Source organism: Xenopus tropicalis, chromosome 4, assembly GCF_000004195.4.
Source record: "Xenopus tropicalis strain Nigerian chromosome 4, UCB_Xtro_10.0, whole genome shotgun sequence".
Taxonomy (NCBI): domain Eukaryota; kingdom Metazoa; phylum Chordata; class Amphibia; order Anura; family Pipidae; genus Xenopus; species Xenopus tropicalis.
Window position 1 is genome coordinate 114,669,890 of NC_030680.2, and position 21,272 is coordinate 114,691,161.

Sequence of the window (21,272 nt, forward strand, 5' to 3'; positions counted from 1 at the left end):
GACGGGTTTAGTCATCAAAAAGGCCTTAGGCCTTGCTGTGTATTGATAGCTTTATTCCAGTTAGGACATCAGCATGGCCTTCACAAAACTTTCAGTATTACATTTACATTTGACTCATGTGAAAAGTTAAATATATGAAAGCTAAATATATATATATATAATATAATGCCTTATTCTTACGCAGGCCTGTCGATTCCATCCGTGAAGCAGTGTTCACTGTATCCCCAAACAGACAATATCTTGGCATTTTAATTCCAACGACCCCAGCAGCACATGACCCTTGGTGAGAAGAAGGGTAGAAAATCCACTTTTTTAGTACAGGTAAAGGTTTTAAATATCAAAAATATCAGTGAGTGAGAAGTTTCTAGGGTGTGAAATGAGTACCCTTCATAGAGCAGAGGGAAGGTATGTGTAAGAACATATTACATTACTTATTACAGTTTTCCAGATAGGGGATCTGTCTGTAATTTGGATAGTCACTAAAAATCATTTAAACATTAAATAGACCCAATAGATTTGTTTTGCCACAAAAAAACATTAATTATACCTTAGTTGGGATTAAGTACAAGGTACTGTTTTATTACAGAGAAAAATAAAATTATATTTAAAAAATATGAATTATTTGATTCAAATAGAGTCTATGGGAGATGTCCTTCCTGTAATTTGTAGATTTCTGTATAACAGGTTTCCTGATAACAGATCCTATACCTGTATTATAAAGTTTATCGGTGTTAATACCTGATTAGCTGCACAGACCAAATAGAATTTGTTTTAAAAATGATTAAACTTATGCTTGTGGTTCCCTGTCGTGTAGAATATTACAAGACACAGTGCGAGGGATACAGAAGACCTCAAACATTTGTGTGGCTGAAGTCTTTTAAATTCCAGATCATGCAGAAATTGTAGCTTTCTTGCAGAAACTAATCTCCAAGGAGTCTGCAGGCAATTAAATAGCCCTTAATATGTGTCACTGTGCTGTTTCTTCACTATTGTGACATTTAATTATTTAAAGGGGGTTTACAGTGTGTTTAAAATCACTTTTATAATTTAGGTAACAATAATTTATATATTTAGTGCCTGATTGAAATTCAGGCTGAAAACTATTGACCCTATAGATCTGTCTTGTCTGTGTCTGATACAAATGAGGGTGTGCTTTGATGGTTTCCCCAGAAGCACCAACAGGATTTGGATAGCCAATCACAGCTCTGCCTTTACATGGGTAAAAACTATATTGCAGTTCCCCGTCAGATCTCCCTAGCTATTGGCTGCCCCCAACTATTATTTTGTGTGCACTTTGCAACCACTTTTGTAAATAAGACTTATCATCATGAATTTGTGAATGATGACAACTTATTGTCAGCATATTTGAAATATTTACTACATCCCTCCATCTACTGAGCTTCTTACTTTATATAATTTATTACAGTATGTACAGTTTGTGGAATTCATACCTGAGTGAATTCCAATCCTTATCCAGACAGGTAAACCTGGTAAATGACGTAGCTCAAAAGAGCCCATGAAGCAAAGGATATCTAAGGCCATTCTAGATATATCCACTGCATGGTTATTCCCATTTCGATTTGGCAAGCCACTCACCACCATATAGGCATCCCCTATTGTTTCAACCTGCAGAAAGACACAGTCGGGTACAAACAATAATAAAAAAAAAATATTAGTACATGTCTTAGCTGGGCCCAGTACACAGTATTGCTTTATAGCATGACAATCTAAATCTGGCACTACTGAATTGCAAAAACATTTTCCTGGTATTAATTCTTCCTTTTGGTAATCATTCCTCCCCATATTGCACTTTGTCTTCTGTTCTCCATTCTTCATTCACCATCTGCCAAAATTGTTCCTTGCAATCATACTTTACACTTTCTCTCCAGCTCTTTTATTCTCATATATTTGTTCTTCTTCTATGCTCTTTTTTTGTAATCTCTCTCCCTGTCACTATTGCTCACCCTCTCTGAAAATTCTCACCCACTTCCATATCCCAACACTTTGGTCACCACTGAAAACCTCTGACTGTCCTGCAGCAGTTCCCTCTTCTCGGCTTTGTGACATGCTGCTGAATTCCACTATTGTAACCCATTTCATATGAAGAAAACACAGGGTGCACCATTCACTCTTGGCTCAGGGACACACTGCTACAATTAAACACAAATTTTACTAATTTCCCCTATTTCCCATGGAGCCTCATATCTAGCTGCACTGATATGGGTGATACATAGGTGAATTGTCCAACTCAGCACTGGCCAACATTACTATCCTATATTTATATTGCACCAATATGTTGCACATGGAGTTAGATAAGTTGTTGGCTGCAAGGATCCACAGTTTATGGACTAAAGACTTTTAGTGAAATTCAGAGTAACTGCAGCAGTGTTTTACCAAGCCTATAAGAAGAACTTTCTGTATTACAGTTTGAAGTATTCCTTGTGTGGCCATCCATATGGCCACTGAGTTGGGGCACTTGTTATGAGCACTAGTGTTATTATATAATTATGCCATGCTCATGTGCAAACACTTGTATATTGCCAGTTTGTATTTACTCTGCACAGACATATGATACACACAGGTATATCCTACCTTGTACACATCATGATGGTCCAAAATATGGTCAAAGTTCTTGTACATATCGTTAAGCATGTCCACAACTTCCATTGGTGCACTGTACTTGCAGATGGTAGTAAAGCCCACAATGTCACTAAAGTAAATGGTGACCTCTTCAAAAAACTCTGGCTCTACTCGGCCTGTCTCTTTCAAGGACATCACCACGGGGCTATAATTAATTCAGGAGAATATTGTCACCTTAATACATAGATAAGAAAAAATCTATACTCTTTGTGGCTATTATGAGTAAAAACATGATGCCAACTGTATCTACTTGCCAATAGTATGTAATGCACCAGATTCATATTTTAACCTTTGTAAGACCAATATTTAAAGAAGGTCACTCATGTAATATTAGCTTTATTATACTGAAATAAGAAATGTTCAATATATAATCAATTAAAAATTTCAAAATAAACAATTTTATCTTTGCTATTCTCCTCCCTGCATCTGTTTCTCTTCATACTCTTTCCATGCAGGAGTCGGGTTTCAGATTTTGATTGACAATTAGATCCATTATATGTTTCAGGGGTACTCCCTTTCCTGGCAGATGTATCAGAGTTTAAAAAAGTTAAAAGAGTGAATCTAATACATCTCCTAGGCAAAAGGAGCACCCCCCCCCCCCAAGACTGCATTCAATTAATTCAATGAATGAAGCTTATTTTCATTTTTCATTTTCAAGACAGTTCCCCTTTAATATTCAGGAATGACCAATTTAGGTTTTTACTATTCAGACTGCTTTTAGACACACTCTGGAAAACTCCTGAGGAGAGGCAAGATGGTTGAACACTGTTATATATGGCCTAACTGGCATTAGTGGTGCTAGGGATTTACTGCAAAGAGCAAGACCCGTGTATTCAGTCAGCCAGTGAACCAGGCTGTTTTGGTTAAAGAACATAAACTGTAAATTACTGTTACTTATGTTATACACTGTTACATATGTAGGTTTCTCTAAAAACAGTGTATAATGATAATTTATTCTTATGTCTTTAATAGTTCAATCAAGTACAGATACATTTTTAAGCATCTTAAGTCTCATATCCATAAATATTATTGGTGTATTTTTGAGGCATTAGACAATAAAGTTACTTGTTCAGTAGTGTGATGTAGGTGTGCACAAAATAATATTTTTGTACACAGAGCCAAGAAGGAATTAGAGGGAACATTGGACTCTTGCAGTGGCTAAATCAGCCATTACTGGTAGCTGGACCCACCACGCCAATAACCCCTTTGTGGTCGGAACCTTGGGGACCTACAGGATTCATGTGTAGTCTTGCAATAGACAAATGTCCTTGAGTCAGATTCCAATGAAAGATAATCACTGAACTACCTTTAGTGAATAAGAATAAACATTTTAAATATCTGACTCAAACAATCAATTTCACCCATGTATTAAGCAGTGCATTACTGTAAAATGAAACTATATTCCTTTCCCAAATAACGAGAAATATGAATGTTTTGTCTAAACTTGATTAAACAACTCGTTTTTCCATTAAAAAACTCACCCTGGCAGCAGCAAGTAGTTCAGGCGGTCGGCGCGATCTCTTTCAGCTTTATAAAGTTGAGTGCGCTCCTCTACCAGATGCTCCAAATTTTTTGAGTAGAGCTGGAGCCGCCGTATGAGGGTATCCATGTAACTCTCAGTGGTTTGGCTATGGAAGTTACTGCATTTGGAATATGAATGGGAATAAAGATCTCATTTTTCATATTCAATTTTACACACACGCAATTGTAAACTTTTTACATTTTAGGGAAACTAATATTGCACCTATTTTAAGATAAAAATTGGAGTGTTTAATAAAACCATGCAGTTAATTTAGTACAGGGATCCCCAACCTTTTTTACCCGTGAGCCACACTCAAATGTATAAAGAGTTGGGGAGCAACACAAGCATAAAACATGTTCCTGGGGAGTGCCAAATAAGGGCTGTTATTGGCTATTTGGTAGCTCTTATGTGGACTGGCAGCCTACAGAAGGTTCTGTTTGGCAGAACACCTAGTTTTTATGCAACCATAAATTACCTTCAATCCAGGAATTTAAAACTAAGCATCTGCTTTGAGGGAGCCACTGGGAGCAACATCCAAGGGGTTGGGGAGCAACATGTTGCTCAGGAGCCACTGGTTGGGGAACACTGATTTAGTACAACCCCTTTTTTTTAAAAAAAAAAGTTGGTACATTTGTCCCAATGACAATGATCTGCAAATCATCATAGAACCCTTTACTTGCCGTTTGGCACGGGCTTGTAAATTTCCCTGTCAGTTATGCAAAATTTCCCATTCACTTGCATCAACATATTCTTCTTGCATTTCTATATAGTTGCACTTGTGATGCTGCCTTCTTCCTGCCTCCTGTTCCATTGTGCCTATTCACAGATGGGAATCCTGGGGTAACTGCCACTTCCTAACCTGGTAGTATCTCCAGGGTTCCCACAGTGGCCTGCATTGAAGTTTGCCATAATCAAATCAAGCTTATCTTTCCTTAGAAATACAATTACGCTGGAGTTATGGGGAAAATTCTGCATTGTGGGAAAAAAAACATGGCAACTGCACTCAAAGCTGCAGTGTGGGAAGTAAATGACCCCTATTTTATGTTAAAGTACTATAATTAAAACATGTTTTTTAGAAGCATTTAAATTCTATTTTGGTCTTCATCAACACCTTACTTTTCATTCTGTTAATTTTACCTTTAGTCTGTTGATCCCCAAATCTCTCCTCATCCAGGCAACCTATTTCACAAAGTATTCTATATTCTAACTAAAACCATCCAAAACAGACTTCTCCGTAAGTCTCTATTTTTTTATCACTCTCAAAAGAAAAGTTTTGCTACAGCAGTTCCTTTCAGGCTAAGGCACTGCACAGTTCATCTCCCACATTTTCCCATTTCTCTTTATGGAGACAACTAAGACTCTTTTAAATTCTCTCCCAACTCCAAACAACATAGGCCTACTTGTAATAGGTTGATTACCTAAAAATTTTTGAAAGAGTATTCTCAATTTTCTTAAAGTCTGGTCTCCGCTCAGGATCTTCCTCCCAACAGCTCTTCACCAAAACATAAACCTGAAAAAATAATAAATAATAATTTTAACTCATTTCAAAACAATGCTAATTTTTAAACATAGGTTTAAAGGTGGGAAGTGGTTATTATCATCACAGTGAAACCGTGGGCTACAGTCTGTCATTAGCACTGGCCTTCTCCTGCAGCCATATGGCGAATAGCCCACGCTCTCTTGAAGACTGAGTAATAGCAACACACTATCAGGTTTATTTTATAGACCTTGCATCTTGAACTTCTTGCTGTATAGAGAGTATACTATTTACAGACTCCAACTATTCCTTTATGCAGATATACATATAAATATATATAGATAATCATATCATTTTGAAAAAACATGCTCACCTCAATTTCTCTTTCATTTGCTGTATCCAGGTTTAGGTCTGGTCGGAAGGGACATGCTCCTTTATAATTCTGAACTCTGGAAATTTTTTCTGAATGTCAGCAGACAAAAAAACATTTACCAGGGTCCACACAAATTATATTGAAGGTGAAATAAGGACATAAAAATATAATTTAATCCAGCGCCGGATTTCAATTTGCAGCGCCCAAAGGCCGCCTCATTCTCTGCCCTCCCATGGGTCAGATACGGAGCGCTGGGAACAGGACACGCTGAAGTCCCCAGTGCTCCGTATGTGAGCACATTTTAATTGTGGCTGGGTAGCATGCCGCCCCTAAAATTATGCCCCCCTAGGCCTGGGCCTTTGTAGCCTAGCCACAAATCCGAGCCTGATTAAATCACAGTATTTCATAATGCTTTACAGTCCACTTTTAATTCTCCTGTTAAGGTAGGCCTAGTGCATTCCCATCAGGGAGTTAAAATTACTAGCCCCAGTGCTGGTTTACACAGTATTATTAAATGGGACGATATTATTAGTCAATATATAGTTCTTGCCAGTCAGCCAACTATGCAAAAGGTCAGGAGTGTCTAGGGATTTATTGGCCGATCTTCCTTGTTTTTAAGCTGCCATTTTAATGATGAAATCATATTTATTATTAAAGATACTACTTATGCATGCTAAAACAAGTAAGAAGAAGTGTATAATTTATCAAGAGGAGCAGTGTAATGATTTATTATAATCTTTGTAAAGGTTTCCAGACATCTGGTTCAAGCTCTCATTTGCAGCCCAACATTTGGTCAGGATTTCTTCTAACAGTAAAGTTACAGATGTGATATGAGAGCACTATCCCAGCTATAATTCCAAATGTTTAAAGGACATGCACACAAATACCACTGTCATTGGCCTTTAGGGTGGGCCGTGCGTTGTCTGAGATCTGCAATTTCTGAACTAATAGTCTGGAAGAGGTCCGGTTCTGCTTTCACGGAGCACTAACATCACTACTGCCCTAGTGGCCTACTTGTTCATTAAGGGCAAGAGAGAAGTTTCTGATAACATATAAGAATCAAGTTTAAAACTTTCCTTCAGTTCTTCCAAATATTCATATTTACCTTTTGTATCATCACACTGTTCAGTGTAGAATGTCTCTTTCCTTAGCATAATCTCCTGAGCTATCACACCATAGCTATAAACATCTCCCTTCTGAGAGAAGCCTTCTTGACGTAGATGCTCTGGAGATGACCACAGGTCTTTGTAAAAGAATATTGGCAGTTAGCTGTATAACAGGAAGAATGCCATTCAAAGGAGAAATACAGCTGTCTTTTTGCAGTAATATAGATTTAGGTTTTTTTGCCTCTTTTACAGCAGAATATCTACACAATTAAATAAGGTCATGTTACAAAATAAAAGTTTATTGCTGTAATGAAATGTTCCTTCCTTCTAATAATTTATGTATCCCTTTAAGTCAGGGGTGGCCAATACATTGATCGCGATCCACCAGCTGATCCTCCATGGATTTCTGGGGGACCGTTATCAAACCGGGGATGTGGTAGTGCTCCGTGAATGCGCACGTACTCTGCGTCACGTACGTGTGCATTCACGCCGCAATTCTGCATTCCGAGTCAGTCCAGTCGATCGAGACCGAAGTCTGGCCACCCCTGCTTTAAGTAACAATACATTTGCATAATTATATTCATGCTGCTATTAAAAACCATTTTACCTTTTTGAGGACTGAGTATTGATTTCCCAGCAAAGTCAGTGATTTTTACAACCATACGGCCATCTACGACACAGTTTGTTGATTTTAAGCGACCATGAACTTCACTTTTACTGGCGTGCAAATAAGACATACCCTGCAGAAAACATTACATAGTAACATAGTAAGTTGGGTTGAAAAAAGACATACGTCCATCAAGTTCAACCATAATGCCTATATATAACCTGCCTAACTACTAGTTGTTCCAGAGGAAGGCAAAAAACCCCATCTCCCATACCCCTGTATTCCCTCACTTGTACTGAGAGCTATCTCCCATACCCCTGTATTCCCTCACTTGTACTAAGAGCTATCTCCCATACCCCTGTATTCCCTCACTTGTACTGAGAGCTATCTCCCATAACCCTGTATTCCCTCACTTGTACTGAGAGCTATCCCCCATACCCCTGTATTCCCTCACTTGTACTGAGAGCTATCTCCCATACCCCTGTATTCCCTCACTTGTACTAAGAACTATCTCCCCTACCCCTGTATTCCCTCACTTGTACTGAGAGCTATCTCCCATAATCCTGTATTCCCTCACTTGTACTAAGAGCTATCTCCCATACCCCTGTATTCCCTCACTTGTACTGAGAGCTATCTCCCATAATCCTGTATTCCCTCACTTGTACTGAGAGCTATCTCCCCAACCCTGTATTCCCTCACTTGTACTAAGAGCTATCTCCCATACCCCTGTATTCCCTCACTTGTACTGAGAGCTATCTCCCATAACCCTGTATTCCCTCACTTGTACTGAGAGCTATCTCCCATAATCCTGTATTCCCTCACTTGTACTAAGAGCTATCTCCCATAACCCTGTGATATAAAATATATACCTTTAATATAAAATGATGGGCGGCAACAGGCATATATTATATTGTTTCATTCTTGCATATAAGCTGAATTCAACCATACAAAAACAACCAGTCATGCAAAAACAGTTTTCAATAAATAGTATGTCTATTGGGAGCTATTGGGAGGAGCCTGTATGCAAGGCCTGATGCAGTCCTGCTCTCATGTTATTTCCAGCCAGCCAGATATGCCTGAGCCCTAGAGAGCAGGGGCAGATAAGTTATTTAAAAAAAGTAATTAAAACTCTATTACCATGGTGTTTTCCATGGCTTGGTGTGTCATATAAGTAAGTGTATTGCTTGGAAATTCCAAAAATGGTTTGTGTTAATTCTGTGGCTCTCAATAGTTTCCCTACCTATATCCTTAGAATCAGCCTATTTCTAATCTATTCTGTAGGTTGATCAGGAAATATTTGTAATAAACGGTCTAGGTAACACTCCAGCTAGTAAGCCCCCAAAGACAGGGCATGCATGTCAGGCACTTGGCATGAATTATGTAGAATGCAATGGTATTAAATGGTGATAGACATTTGGCCTCCTCATGCCAAATTACATTTTTATTCATTTGTAAGTGAAAAGTAGACAAATAATTACTGCATCAGTGTGTAAAAAAAAACAACATATTTGCAAATGTTAATGCACAGTTATATTTTATTTCACAAAATACAACAAAGAACTAAACAATATTGAAATTGTGTCATGTGCATAAGTATGGACACCCTTCCACTTGTCCAGTGATGAACACTGTTAGACAATTACAGAGCCTAAAAAAAATCTCACACACACCAAATTGTTGTCAATCAACAATGATAGACTAAATTAAAGAAATACTGTTATAGGAACACATCTGTTAATAGAGCTTCTCCAACAAAATCCTGCATTGAAATCCATTTTTCAAAAACAAAAACAGATTTTATTATTTATTTTTGAAATTTCATATGAGACTAACCATATTCTTCATTTCCCAGGGTGCTGCAGCCATGTGACTTGTGCTCTAATAAACTTCAGTCACACTTTACTGCTGAGCATAACAATGGGAAAGTAGCAAGATAGCAGTTCCCAACAGATATCAGAATAGTACTTAATAGTAAGAAATCCAAGTCCAGCTTGGGACTCCTCCAGTTACATGGGAGTAGGAGAAACAATAGGTTATCTGAAAGCAGTTCTAATGTGTAACACTGGCTCTTCCTGAAAGCTCAGACTCAGGCACAATGCACTGAGATGGCGCCTACACACCAATGTCACAACTAAAAAAAATTAATTTGTTGGTTCAAGAATAACATTTTAAATGGTAGTGTGAATGATTTGCTATGTAAAACAGTAAGCCAAGAAGCTGAAAGGAATGGCCCCTGCAACAAAACAATGATCCTAAATCATCAAAAATAGATTGTAAGCTCTACGGGGCAGGGACCTCTTTGTGTCTTTGACTCTTAACTTATTGCAACTGTTACTGTATCTTGTATTTATTTGTATTTATTGTTATACTTTGTATTTATCTACTATCTTATTAACCCCCTGTTTGTATTAATGTATTCTACTGTACAGCGCTGCATACATAAGTAGCGCTTTATAAATAAAAATATACATACATACATCAAAAACACTATGAGCTACTTAAGGAAAAGCAAGCTGTGGGTAAATCTTGGAATAAGAGGTGATCTGCAAGGAAGAGTGGGCAAAACACAACAAGAATTAAAAGAGTTTTAGCCTGATACAAAAGGAATTTACAAGTTGTTGCCTGTGCCAAAGGGGGTGTTACTAAATACTATGGTTGTCCAAAATTTTGCACATTACAATTACTATTTGTTCCTATAACAATTATGTACAATTATATTGAAATAAAATGTGCATTAACATGTGCATATGTTGTTTTGCATCACACTAATTCCTGCCATAGCTGGTTACTACTTTCTACTTACAAAATTAACTAAATATGTCATCCATCTGGCAACTGTGTAGGATGGAAATATGATGACAGATGACAGTTTTTGTAGAGTAGTTCTCAAATGAAGTGACGTAGTACATAAGACAATAACTGTAAAACACTGGCAGTTCCTTACCTTTGCTATATCATACATTACAGAGATTTTAAATTCCCAATCCATAAATGTGCCATCAGGGTAGGAGATGTTATCATTGAGAACATCCTGGGAAGAGGAATATTATACTGTCAGTTATGTATGTTTTCAACAATTTGTGTTTTAATCAGTTTTATAGAAATTCTACACCATAAAAATATTTAATTTCAATTTAATGTTTCCTTCAGAAATGAAACCATTGGTGTTCTAGGATTGTTTGCTCTAAAATTCAACCTTTGAAAATGTATATATTTATTAACTATTACAAATGTGAGGTGTTGGTACCGTGTTTGGCCAGAATGTCAGAAGCTCACATGTCACATCAAGGCCAATCATTATATTCCTTTTCCTTTATTTGTTTTCTAATAGCCTTCAAAGCTAGGATAGGCTGGCACAAGGCAGAGAGAGAAACATTGAAGGGTTATGCTCCTTGACAGCTGTAGGGTGCTGAGAATTTTTCAATTTTGATAATTCTGTTGTTGGGAAAATGAATCTAACAGACTTCCAAACTCTATAATCCTGTTTGTGGTTTTTCATCACCATAAATTCACTTTTACTTTAAAGGAATACTGTCATGGGAAACATGTTTTTTTTTTTTTTTTTTAAAAAAAGCATCAGTTAATAGAGCTTCTCCAGCATTGAAATCTGTTTTTTAAAAACACAAACAGATTTTTCTATATTTAAATTTGAAATCAACATGGGGCAAGCCATATTCTTCATTTCCCAGGGTGCCACAGCCATGCAACCTGTGCGCTGCTAAACTTCAGTCACACTTTACTGCTGAGCTGCAAGTTGGAGTGATATCTTCCCCCTCCCAGCAGCCGATCAGCAGAACAATGGGAAGGGAGCAAGATAGCAGCTCCCAGTAGGTATCAGAATAGCACTCAATAGTAAGAAATCCAAGTCTGGCTTGGGACTCCTCCGGTTACATGGGAGTAGGAGAAACAATAGGATATCTGAAAGCAGTTCTAATGTGTAGCGCTGGCTCCTTCTGAAAGCTCAGACTCAGACACAATGCACTGAGATGGCACCTACACACCTATATTACAACAAAAAAATACATTTGTTGGCTCAAGAATACGATTTTAAATGGTAAAGTGAATTTGCTATGTAAACAGTGTAATTTAGAATTAAAAAGTATATCATAAAAATCATGACAGTATTCCTTTAATGTAGGATGCATAATTATTCTCTGTACTTACTGTAATAATATAGGGCCCTTGCCACATTTATTCTTTGCAGTCTACATGCAGTAAAATTAGTATATCTTCAGCTTTATATGTTGTATACATGGTTAAATCATTCAAGATAGTAAATATTCTTACTCTGAGTGATCCTTTATCGCAGTACTCAATCACAGCATATATAATATTATCCAGCTTCACCGTGCCATAGAACTTTGTCAGGTTGTAGTAATCTATTTGTAAAAGCTGCAGGTAGAGAGGTAATTCAGTGGTTTTGCAATTTGTGTGCCTAATTAAATCAAAGCAGATTACAGTACTGAATTACAACTTGGGCACAACATTTCTCTTATATGTAAATATTGGTGTTTTCTTGCCTTTTTTTCTAGAATGGATATCTGCAGCAGAAGAGCCCAAAAAAACGCAGACCTTTAAGCTATCTCTGCTTGTTACTGCTGTCTCTTGGGCTAGGGGCATTTTATGGAAAAGGTGGTGGTCAGAAGTTTTGCTTTAAAGAGAAAATATACCCCCCATTTTTGCCATGAGCTCATTCAGTGGTACAGTGGTAATGTTTAACCTTTTTATGTGAATCGGGGTTGCTGAATAAGTTCAGTTCACTGAATAAAAAGCCAAGCACACAATAATATCACATAATTCTTGCTACAGTCTTGCCTTGTTTAGTTCCATTTTCTGTTTTTCTGTGAAGTTTCCATCATGTTTCAAGTCTTTGAGAATTACAACCTATAGAGAAAAATGTTTAATATAGATTATAGGGCTGACATGTTATATTCCCTGGACCTCCATTGCTTTGATTTTGCTCTGTTAAACTATTGGGACAGCAAATTCTAGAATGTCATTTAGAAGAAATCCCCTGCCATGCATAGAATATATCTTTATCTTTAAGCTTCTTTGAATCGTGTGCATCTTTGGAGAATTTCATCAGTAAATCCTCATAGTCTCTCTCTCTACCTAAGATGCCACAACCTGCATAACCTTATGAAGAGGACAAACATAATGGTAATATTTTACCTTTTTGTCATATTTCCGTATTTGTAGTCTGGGCCCAGAGTCTCTTCTCTTATCATCATCAATCTAACAAGAAAATCACAAATTAGATTCAACAGTTTAGTAAAATTAATTAGAGTCCTGGGTAAAACCAATTTTTGAAACTCGAACACCTGGCACGCAACTCACAACCAAGACCCACAACCCGCATTTCTACCCGCTTGGACCCTCTACCAGACCTGAAATGCAACTGCCTTGTCCCCAACCTGATCCGCTACCTGCTGACCACCATTAAACTGGAAATGCTGTTGTTGCAAACTGGAAGTGACATCATCAGAAGTGGATGGGGTACAAAAAACATTTAAAAATTGTTTAAAAGGAGTGAAATATAAATAGTAAATATCTATACTCACATCTGGAAATCCCACCTGCAACCAACAGGGTACCCGCTACGACCTACTGCAGGACTCTACAGTTTATTTAAACAGAAAATAGAAGCCCCTTCTTGTATGGTATTTGCTTTGGAATAAAAAGAATGGCTAGAACAAAGGGACCAATTTGTTAAATGTCAGGAATTCAGCGTGCAGGCCAAGAGAAATCCATGTAAGACATACAGCTGGCTGACCTTGGGTAAACATCTGGCCCAGAAGATTAAATATAGTCACATTGTACAAGAGCATATAAACAGTCACATCTGAATATTATGAGTATGTTAAATAAAGTGCGTATACTGATTCAAATGTCAGGGTTTTTTTGAGTAAATTACCTTTAGGCTGACGTGAGATGTTTCTGTCATATTGAGAGGTAAAATCTTCTCCGGAGAGATATGGGACCACTTCTTCTGCCTGAGCTCATTTTCTAGACGATATCTTCTAAACAGCAAAGGTGAAAAATTGTCTTTATTCAAACAGCACATCCAAAAGTCTGATTACAAGTTTCATAAATGTTACGAGCATCTCTGCACATCTAATCAAGATGCATCTTGGTTCTCTTCCTATCTCTCTAACCGCTCCTTCTCTGTTGCTTTTGCTAACAAATCCTCTTCCCCGGTTCAGCTTAGTGTGGGCGTGCCTCAGGGCTCTGTGCTTGGTCCTTTACTGTTCTCCCTGCACATTCCCTCTTTCAGAAAACTTATCTCTTCATTTGGCCTTAAATATCACTTATATGCCTCTTGGCTATCTCCTGGATGAACCAACGCCACCTCAAACTCAACCTAGCTAAAACAGAATTCATGGTCTTCCCGCCCAAATTTAGCCCTTCTCCTCCCTTACCTTACCCCCCCTACCATTACTATTGACGGCATGACAGTTAACCACTGTTAATTCAGTATGATGCCTGGGGGTTATCTTTGACCAGACCCTCTCTTTCTCTAACCATATTATTAATACTGCCAAAACCTGCTGTTTTTTCCGCAACAATATTTCCAAGATACGCCCCTTCTTTTACAAGTAAGCTAAAACACTAATACATGCCCTTATCCTTTTAGATTACTGCAACCTCCTACTAACCGGCCTCCCAGATCTCTCTCTCCTGCAATCTTAAATTCTGCTGCAAGGATCCTCCTGCTCTCTCCTAAGAGGGAACCTATTCAGCCCCAAGTAATATCTCTTGCATGGCTGCCTTTTAAGCAAAGGATAGCATACAAAATCCTTTTGCTAACATTCAAAGCCCTTCACTCCTCTGTTCCTCACTACATTTCTTCACTGGTCTCTCTGTAAGTTCTTGGTTGTCTCCTCCGCTCCTCTCAGAGCCTTCATCTTTTCATACCAATCACACCCACTGCTCTGTCTTAAAAAACCTTTCTATCTCGCTGCTCCTTACCTCTGGAACTCTATCCCTGAATTCCTCCATAGTGAACATTCCCTCATTATCTTTAAGAAAAAACTCAGATGCTACCTTCTGGAGCAACAAAACATTATTTTGTCTGGTCCCATACCTTGTGCACTCTTGCCTTCCAATTTGTGCCTGTATGTTTGCTGACCACTTAGATTGTAAGCTCTACGGGGCAGGGACCTCCTTCCTACTGTGTCTCATACCACATGGCACTTAATCTCTGTGTATTTATACTTATTTATTGTATTTATTATAACACTTGCTGCATATCCTTGTAGTGCTTTATAAATAAAGTTATTGCTCTTGTTCATGACCAGATGCCATTGCGCACAGTCCAAGTGGTATATAAATTAATCTAATCTCTAATCTAATGGACCTGTGGATCCCAGTTTTTTGAAGAAAATCTCTTTGTCCATCTAAAGTGCATAATTTGTGTATCCACGCAGGGCCATGACCCTCTGTTAACAGACTCTTTATAATTAGGAAAAAGCATAGCATAAGTGCACAGGTGAGAAGAATGCATTAATAGGGCACCATTGCTAAATTGAAAATAGAATATAAGCTTCATCTCATGGAAATATGAAATGTTCTAAATATAATCAATTATAAATTCTGTATTGTTTATAATTACCCTTCAGTATCCCCCTCCTCTGCAATCTATTTCTCTGTGTATCTTTGTGACAGAGTTGGTTATTTTTAAAGACACTTATCTATAGTACATTATTTGGGCAAAGAGGGCCCACACCAATATATATGACCTACCTGTCTATCAAAACCTATCTTTAAAGCAGGCTTACCTGAACACAAGAAGTCCAGTAATAAGAACAAGAATCACCACTACAGTGAGGGTGAATACAGCAATAGTCAGGATATGAGGTCCTAGAAAACATACATTTCATTAAAGCTTAAAGTTGCATTAATGTGCCAATTTATATTTTCTTAGGTCTTGTTCTTAGTGCATGGTGCTGCTGAAAATTTACTATGTTAAGCAACTTTATTAACAACAAAAATCTGCCCTATGCCCCCTGTACCTTCCAATTTGCCTGCTTGATATAGGATTCCATACTGGAGGCTATGCAGGAAAGGTGAACAGGTACTTCACAAGGGACAGGGCTGCCATACATGCTGATACCAGAAGTAACACTATCTGGGCTCCTCATACATTTATCATGGAGCTTAATGCTTTAGTATATTAAAGGAAAAGGAAATGTAGTAAACTAAGTAAGCTTTTTCACTCACAGTAATGCTGCACTGGGTCCTCTATCAAAGGAAAAACAGGATTTCTTTTCTCCTTTTGTGTAAACATGTTCTTTAGTATATGCAGGATAGATATAGTGTTCTAGGTGGCACTAATGTGGTTAATCTATTGGCAGTAAAATGCCAAAATGCCTTTCCTTCTCCTTGAAGGATTCTACAGAATTAATGTTTGAACTGCATCTCAATAGAAGAGAATGATTATTATCTCCAAAAATTATATAGGGCCAACAAGTTAGGCAATGCTTTACAACAATATTATTCATTATTCTAAGCAGATTTAAACAAATGTGAGTTATTAAATTAAACATGAGGATTAAATGACCCTGTTTGCAAGTGTTTAATATCTACATGGTTGGGTAACTGTTGACACATAAGGTTGTTGGAAAGGACTGGTAATTCTCTTTATTGGTATGTTGATTTTAGGTTATCCATGGTGCATCAATTGGGTTTCTATAAACAAGTGAGCCTTTTGGGAGAATTTAAAAGGTTGGAGGGAGGGGGGAAATCTCATTGACATCTGGGGGCACATTTACTAATCCACGAACGTCCGAAAAGCATCCAAATGCGTTTTTTTCGTAATGATCGGTATTTTGCGACTTTTTCGAGCGCTCAATGCGAAAAAGTCGCAACAATTCGCAAAAGTCGTAATGGCTATGAAAAAGACGCGAAAATTCACGAAAGTCATAATGGCTATGAAAAAGTCGCGACAATTCACGCAAGTCGTAACGGCTACGAAAAAGTTGCAAAATGTTCATTTTCCAATCCGAATTTTTCCCATTTGGATTCGGATTTGGATTCGTGGATTAGTAAATCAGCCCCCTGGTGTATTAGCAAGAGGGGTAGAAGTTCAAAGCAGTATCAGGGAGGAGTAAGGAGCAGAAAAGAGAGACAGTTACTGTGTAGGCAGGGTACTAATGCACATAAAGAACTCTGTGCCCTACGCTAGCTCACTGTAACTGTGCTGGAGGAGGGTAGTGTCTGGATTGTTCCCTGTAACTTTACAACCATGGACACATTTTAATTAATGTACATTGGAGAATTGCTTAGAATTACATTTCCTTTCATAGTGCAAACATTATGTATTGGATAAAAATTGCCTTCAATAAAAAACATACAATGTAAAAACAGCAGAAAAAAAGGCAGAATTCCCTAAAATCAACAAAGTATGAGTATATGCTTTATGTGTTTCTATGCTTTATCTGTTCATTGCTATTTCTTTGTGTTTTCACATAATACATTTTTAAGTACTAACTGTAGATTGTAAGCTCTTTTGGGCAGGGCTCTCTTCACCTCTTGTATCGGTTATTAATTGCTTTATATGTTACTCTGTATGTCCAATGTATGAAACCCACTTATTGTACAGCGCTGCGGAATATGTTGGCGCTATATAAATAACTGTTAATAATAACTGTTAAATGAACTCCTGAGAACTTACCACTTTGAGGAACGTCACTGGGAAGTCGGTGGTTCTTCCATATTAAGTTAGGGACGGCATCCATGACAGTGGTTTTGTTGGTTCTTGTGTCAAACTGAATGAGTTCAGTATACTGCAAAGCAACGGACACTGATCTGCAAAATGTTCTTATATGAACTTCCAGTGAAAAAGTTGCATCTGTTGTCCACAACATCTCAGCCTATACCCAGCACCCCATCACTACTGCGCATATTGGTAACTTGATGCTGCCAGACTACTGTCCCCATCACTGCCATAAGGAGTCACTGTTTCTGATGATTACTTTTTTATGTAAATTAGAATAACTTTGAAAAATGTATATTTTAACTCAACTCATCAGTGTAATATACTAACGGTCGTAGCGCCCAGTATAACAGCAGGGAGTTCTAAAGGCTTGGGAAACCAGCCGTTTTCAGAATTATATTAAATTAAACTTCATAAACTAAAACACACTGATATATAAACTGACAGAATATTCAGTGTTCTGATGATCAGTGCCCTCTGGTTACGAACAGTGGTGATCAAAACATTACTCCCCTGGTACCGTGTATTTTGTTCAATTAGAAGATGAGATAAGATGGTGACAGGTGAACTTCTGCTCATAAATGCTTGTGTCTGTCACCACTGCTTCACACAAATACACACTGCTTCACACAAATACACACTGCTTCACACAAATACACACTGCTTCACACAAATACACACTGCTTCACACAAATACACACTGCTTCACACAAATACTCACTGCTTCACACAAATACTCACTGCTTCACACAAATACTCACTGCTTCACACAAATACTCACTGCTTCACACAAATACTCACTGCTTCACACAGATACACACTGCTTCACACAAATACACACTGCTTCACACAAATACACACTGCTTCACACAAATACACACTGCTTCACACAAATACACACTGCTTCACACAAATACACACTGCTTCACACAAATACTCACTGCTTCACACAAATACTCACTGCTTCACACAAATACTCACTGCTTCACACAAATACTCACTGCTTCACACAAATACTCACTGCTTCACACAAATACTCACTGCTTCACACAAAAACACACACAGCACTTCTCAGTCAGTAACAGGTGTACAGTGGTGTTTGACCTCAAAAACCAAAAGGACAGTGTGCATATGAGTGTATGGCAAGATAACACAGGTAAGAGAAAGCTGGCTGCTGTGTTTACTGCCTATATAAGCCCCCAACCAACAAACACTCACACATGAGGTTTTTTTTTATATATGCTCATACTGTTTGTTTACATTAAATAAAGGAAATATTATATCAGTTAAATAAAAAACATAAGTATCACTTTGCAGTGCCATGCATGAGTATTCAATCCCTTGGACCTTTCTAGATTTTAGGCAGTGCTGGCTTTGCACTGCACATGTTTTTCATTATGGCCAAAAGGGTCAACTATTTGGTCTTATCAGAAGTTTTTTCTATATTTGCTATGTCTCTTTTGGCAAATTCCTAATGTTGAGTTTTTTCAGTAATGTTTTTCAATCATAAAGCCCAGGTTTGTGGAGCATCCAGGTTAAAGTTGTCCCAAGGGCAGTTTTTCCCATCTCAGCTATAAATCTCTCCTTACAAGGTCACTGAGTTTTGGTGGATGGATGTGTCTAAGCAGTCGTGGGTGTTTTTCAGCAATGCATTTTGGAGATATTTTTCTAATACCAAACCCTGATTGTTGCTTTTCTAGAACTCTATTCTGGGCATTTTTTGATGACTTTATTCTTTACAAACTCTGGGGCCTACCGAAAACACAATTACAGTATTTATTTCATTTTCATGACATGTTTTAATTTTAAAAATGCTCTTCCTCCCTTCATATCCTACAAAGCATGACTATGTGACACTTTCTTGAATAACAACAGGAATAGCTCTCACATACACACAGTTGGACTCTTTGACTTCAGAAGGAAATTTAGAATACAAATCCTGACTTTTAAGATTTGTATTTGTAAATAATGTTAAAGGAGAAGGAAAGGTAAAAACTAAGTAAGCTTTATCAGAAAGGTCAATGTAAATACAGCCATAAGCACTTACAGAAACACTGCACTGAGTCCTCTATCAACAGAAACACAGGATTTCTTGTCTCTTTTTTTGTAAACATGATGTTCCAGTGTCTGACTTCCTCTCTCAGAAACAGCCTTAAGTCCCATGGCCAGAGTCTGCGCAGTTCTCTCCTCTCTTCTGCTTCCACCAGAATGCTAAGTACTCCCTCCCCCTCCCTTGGGAATGTGTGATCTTAGCTTTAACGGCTAGAGCTGCAGGAAGGAAGCTACCTAAAATGGCAGCTGCTATCTAAAGCAAAGGAAGAGAGCTTCTAAAGCTGTTTACTCAGGTATGGTAATGGTTTCTTCAGAATAAATACATTGTTCTAGGTGGCACTAATGTGGCAAATCTATTGGCAGTAAAATGCCAAAATGACTTTCCTTCTCCTTTAAAAACTATATACATTTAAATACTTATGCAAGGCACTGTGGGGGTTATTTATCAACGTTTGTATTTGTGTAATTTTTCTACTGCAAATAACCTTGAAATGTATAAAAATGCGAATGTTACCTTTTTATAAGAAAATCAGAAAAAAACACGATCAAATAAAAATTATTGTTAGTTAAAAAGGAACTATAATGGTGGAAAAAATATGAACGTTGATAAATAACCCCGTGTGTTTGGCATATTATTATCCCTGAGCCGTTTGGCTGATGTGGTTATAAACCTAAAAATTAACAGGGGTGGTAATGTGTGGGGTATGAATATAGTAATAGAATACAATGGAAGACAATTGGAGAACAATGTGACTAGATTTACTAAGTCCAAATAATATTTTGTACCATACAGTATTTAAGGATTTAGTATGCCACTGGAATTTTAGATTTGGCAACAGCAGGAAATGTTAAGAGGTACCGTTCTACTTGTTTGTGCTGTTAGGGTGCATTTCTTACATTATTTGTCGCAGTTGAACTGTAGATTAGGGTCAAATTTAGATCTCGATCACCAACTTCATCCAATATAAGTGGCCCCATAGCACCTACCAGAACAATTAAGAGAGTTATCGTAGAAATTTTGCAGTATAAGTACAATGGTTTAACATATGTTAAATATAAAATATGCAAATGCACATACTGAAAAGCAAAAAAACAGAGTAATAAAAGTTGCTGATTTTTGCCGCATTAACCTCTTCCTTTTTGTAAATATTTTATTCATTTCTTATTTTCTTTTTTTGGAAGAACATTTTTTGTCAGTATAATTTTATATAAAATATCAGTGTAATGTTTAACCTATTATCGATATATTCCGAAACTGATCAATGAAAGAGAAAGGTTCCTTGATGTCTGGTGATTTAAGAAACTTCTTTAGGGTATGGCCAAAGAGAAGGACCCCATCCAGATACCCCACTGCATAGTCATCCACAAGCTGGAATAAGAGAACACAATTAGCAGCTACACAGAATCCTAAGTCACTAGTGAGTTTAAATACATTAGAGGTCTACTGAAAATCTATACAGGTATGGGACCTGGTATCCAGAATGCTCGGGGCCTGGGGTTTTCCGGATAAGGGATCTTTCTGTAATTTGGATCTCCGTAACTTAAGTCTTGTAAAAATCATTTAAATATTGAATAAACCCAATAGGCTTGTTCTGCCCCCAATAAGGATTAATTATTTCTTAGTTGGGATCAAGTACAGGTACTGTTTTATTATTATAGAGAAAAAGTAAATCATTTTTAAAAATATGAATTATTTGCTTATAATGGAGTCTATGGGAGACAGGCTTTCTGTAATTCGGAACTTTGTGGATAACGAGTTTCCGGATAAGGGATCCCATAC

General features: G+C 37.5%; 1 protein-coding gene across 1 annotated transcript in view; it reads right to left on the reverse strand.

Moving 5' to 3' along the window:
• Nucleotides 1-21,272, reverse strand: part of gucy2c (guanylate cyclase 2C) — a 43,211-nt gene that overhangs the window by 3,943 nt on the left and 17,996 nt on the right. The window contains exons 8-24 of the mRNA XM_002934710.4: nucleotides 20,726-20,861; nucleotides 20,390-20,475; nucleotides 17,399-17,510; nucleotides 15,504-15,585; nucleotides 13,640-13,745; nucleotides 12,898-12,960; nucleotides 12,541-12,609; nucleotides 12,013-12,117; nucleotides 10,670-10,756; nucleotides 7,726-7,858; nucleotides 7,118-7,255; nucleotides 6,013-6,101; nucleotides 5,581-5,672; nucleotides 4,122-4,280; nucleotides 2,593-2,785; nucleotides 1,452-1,626; nucleotides 181-279 (exon numbers count right to left, since the gene is read on the reverse strand). Coding sequence (XP_002934756.1) covers nucleotides 181-279; nucleotides 1,452-1,626; nucleotides 2,593-2,785; nucleotides 4,122-4,280; nucleotides 5,581-5,672; nucleotides 6,013-6,101; nucleotides 7,118-7,255; nucleotides 7,726-7,858; nucleotides 10,670-10,756; nucleotides 12,013-12,117; nucleotides 12,541-12,609; nucleotides 12,898-12,960; nucleotides 13,640-13,745; nucleotides 15,504-15,585; nucleotides 17,399-17,510; nucleotides 20,390-20,475; nucleotides 20,726-20,861 — 1,924 coding nt within the window. The remainder of the gene's footprint in view (nucleotides 1-180; nucleotides 280-1,451; nucleotides 1,627-2,592; nucleotides 2,786-4,121; nucleotides 4,281-5,580; nucleotides 5,673-6,012; nucleotides 6,102-7,117; nucleotides 7,256-7,725; nucleotides 7,859-10,669; nucleotides 10,757-12,012; nucleotides 12,118-12,540; nucleotides 12,610-12,897; nucleotides 12,961-13,639; nucleotides 13,746-15,503; nucleotides 15,586-17,398; nucleotides 17,511-20,389; nucleotides 20,476-20,725; nucleotides 20,862-21,272) is intronic.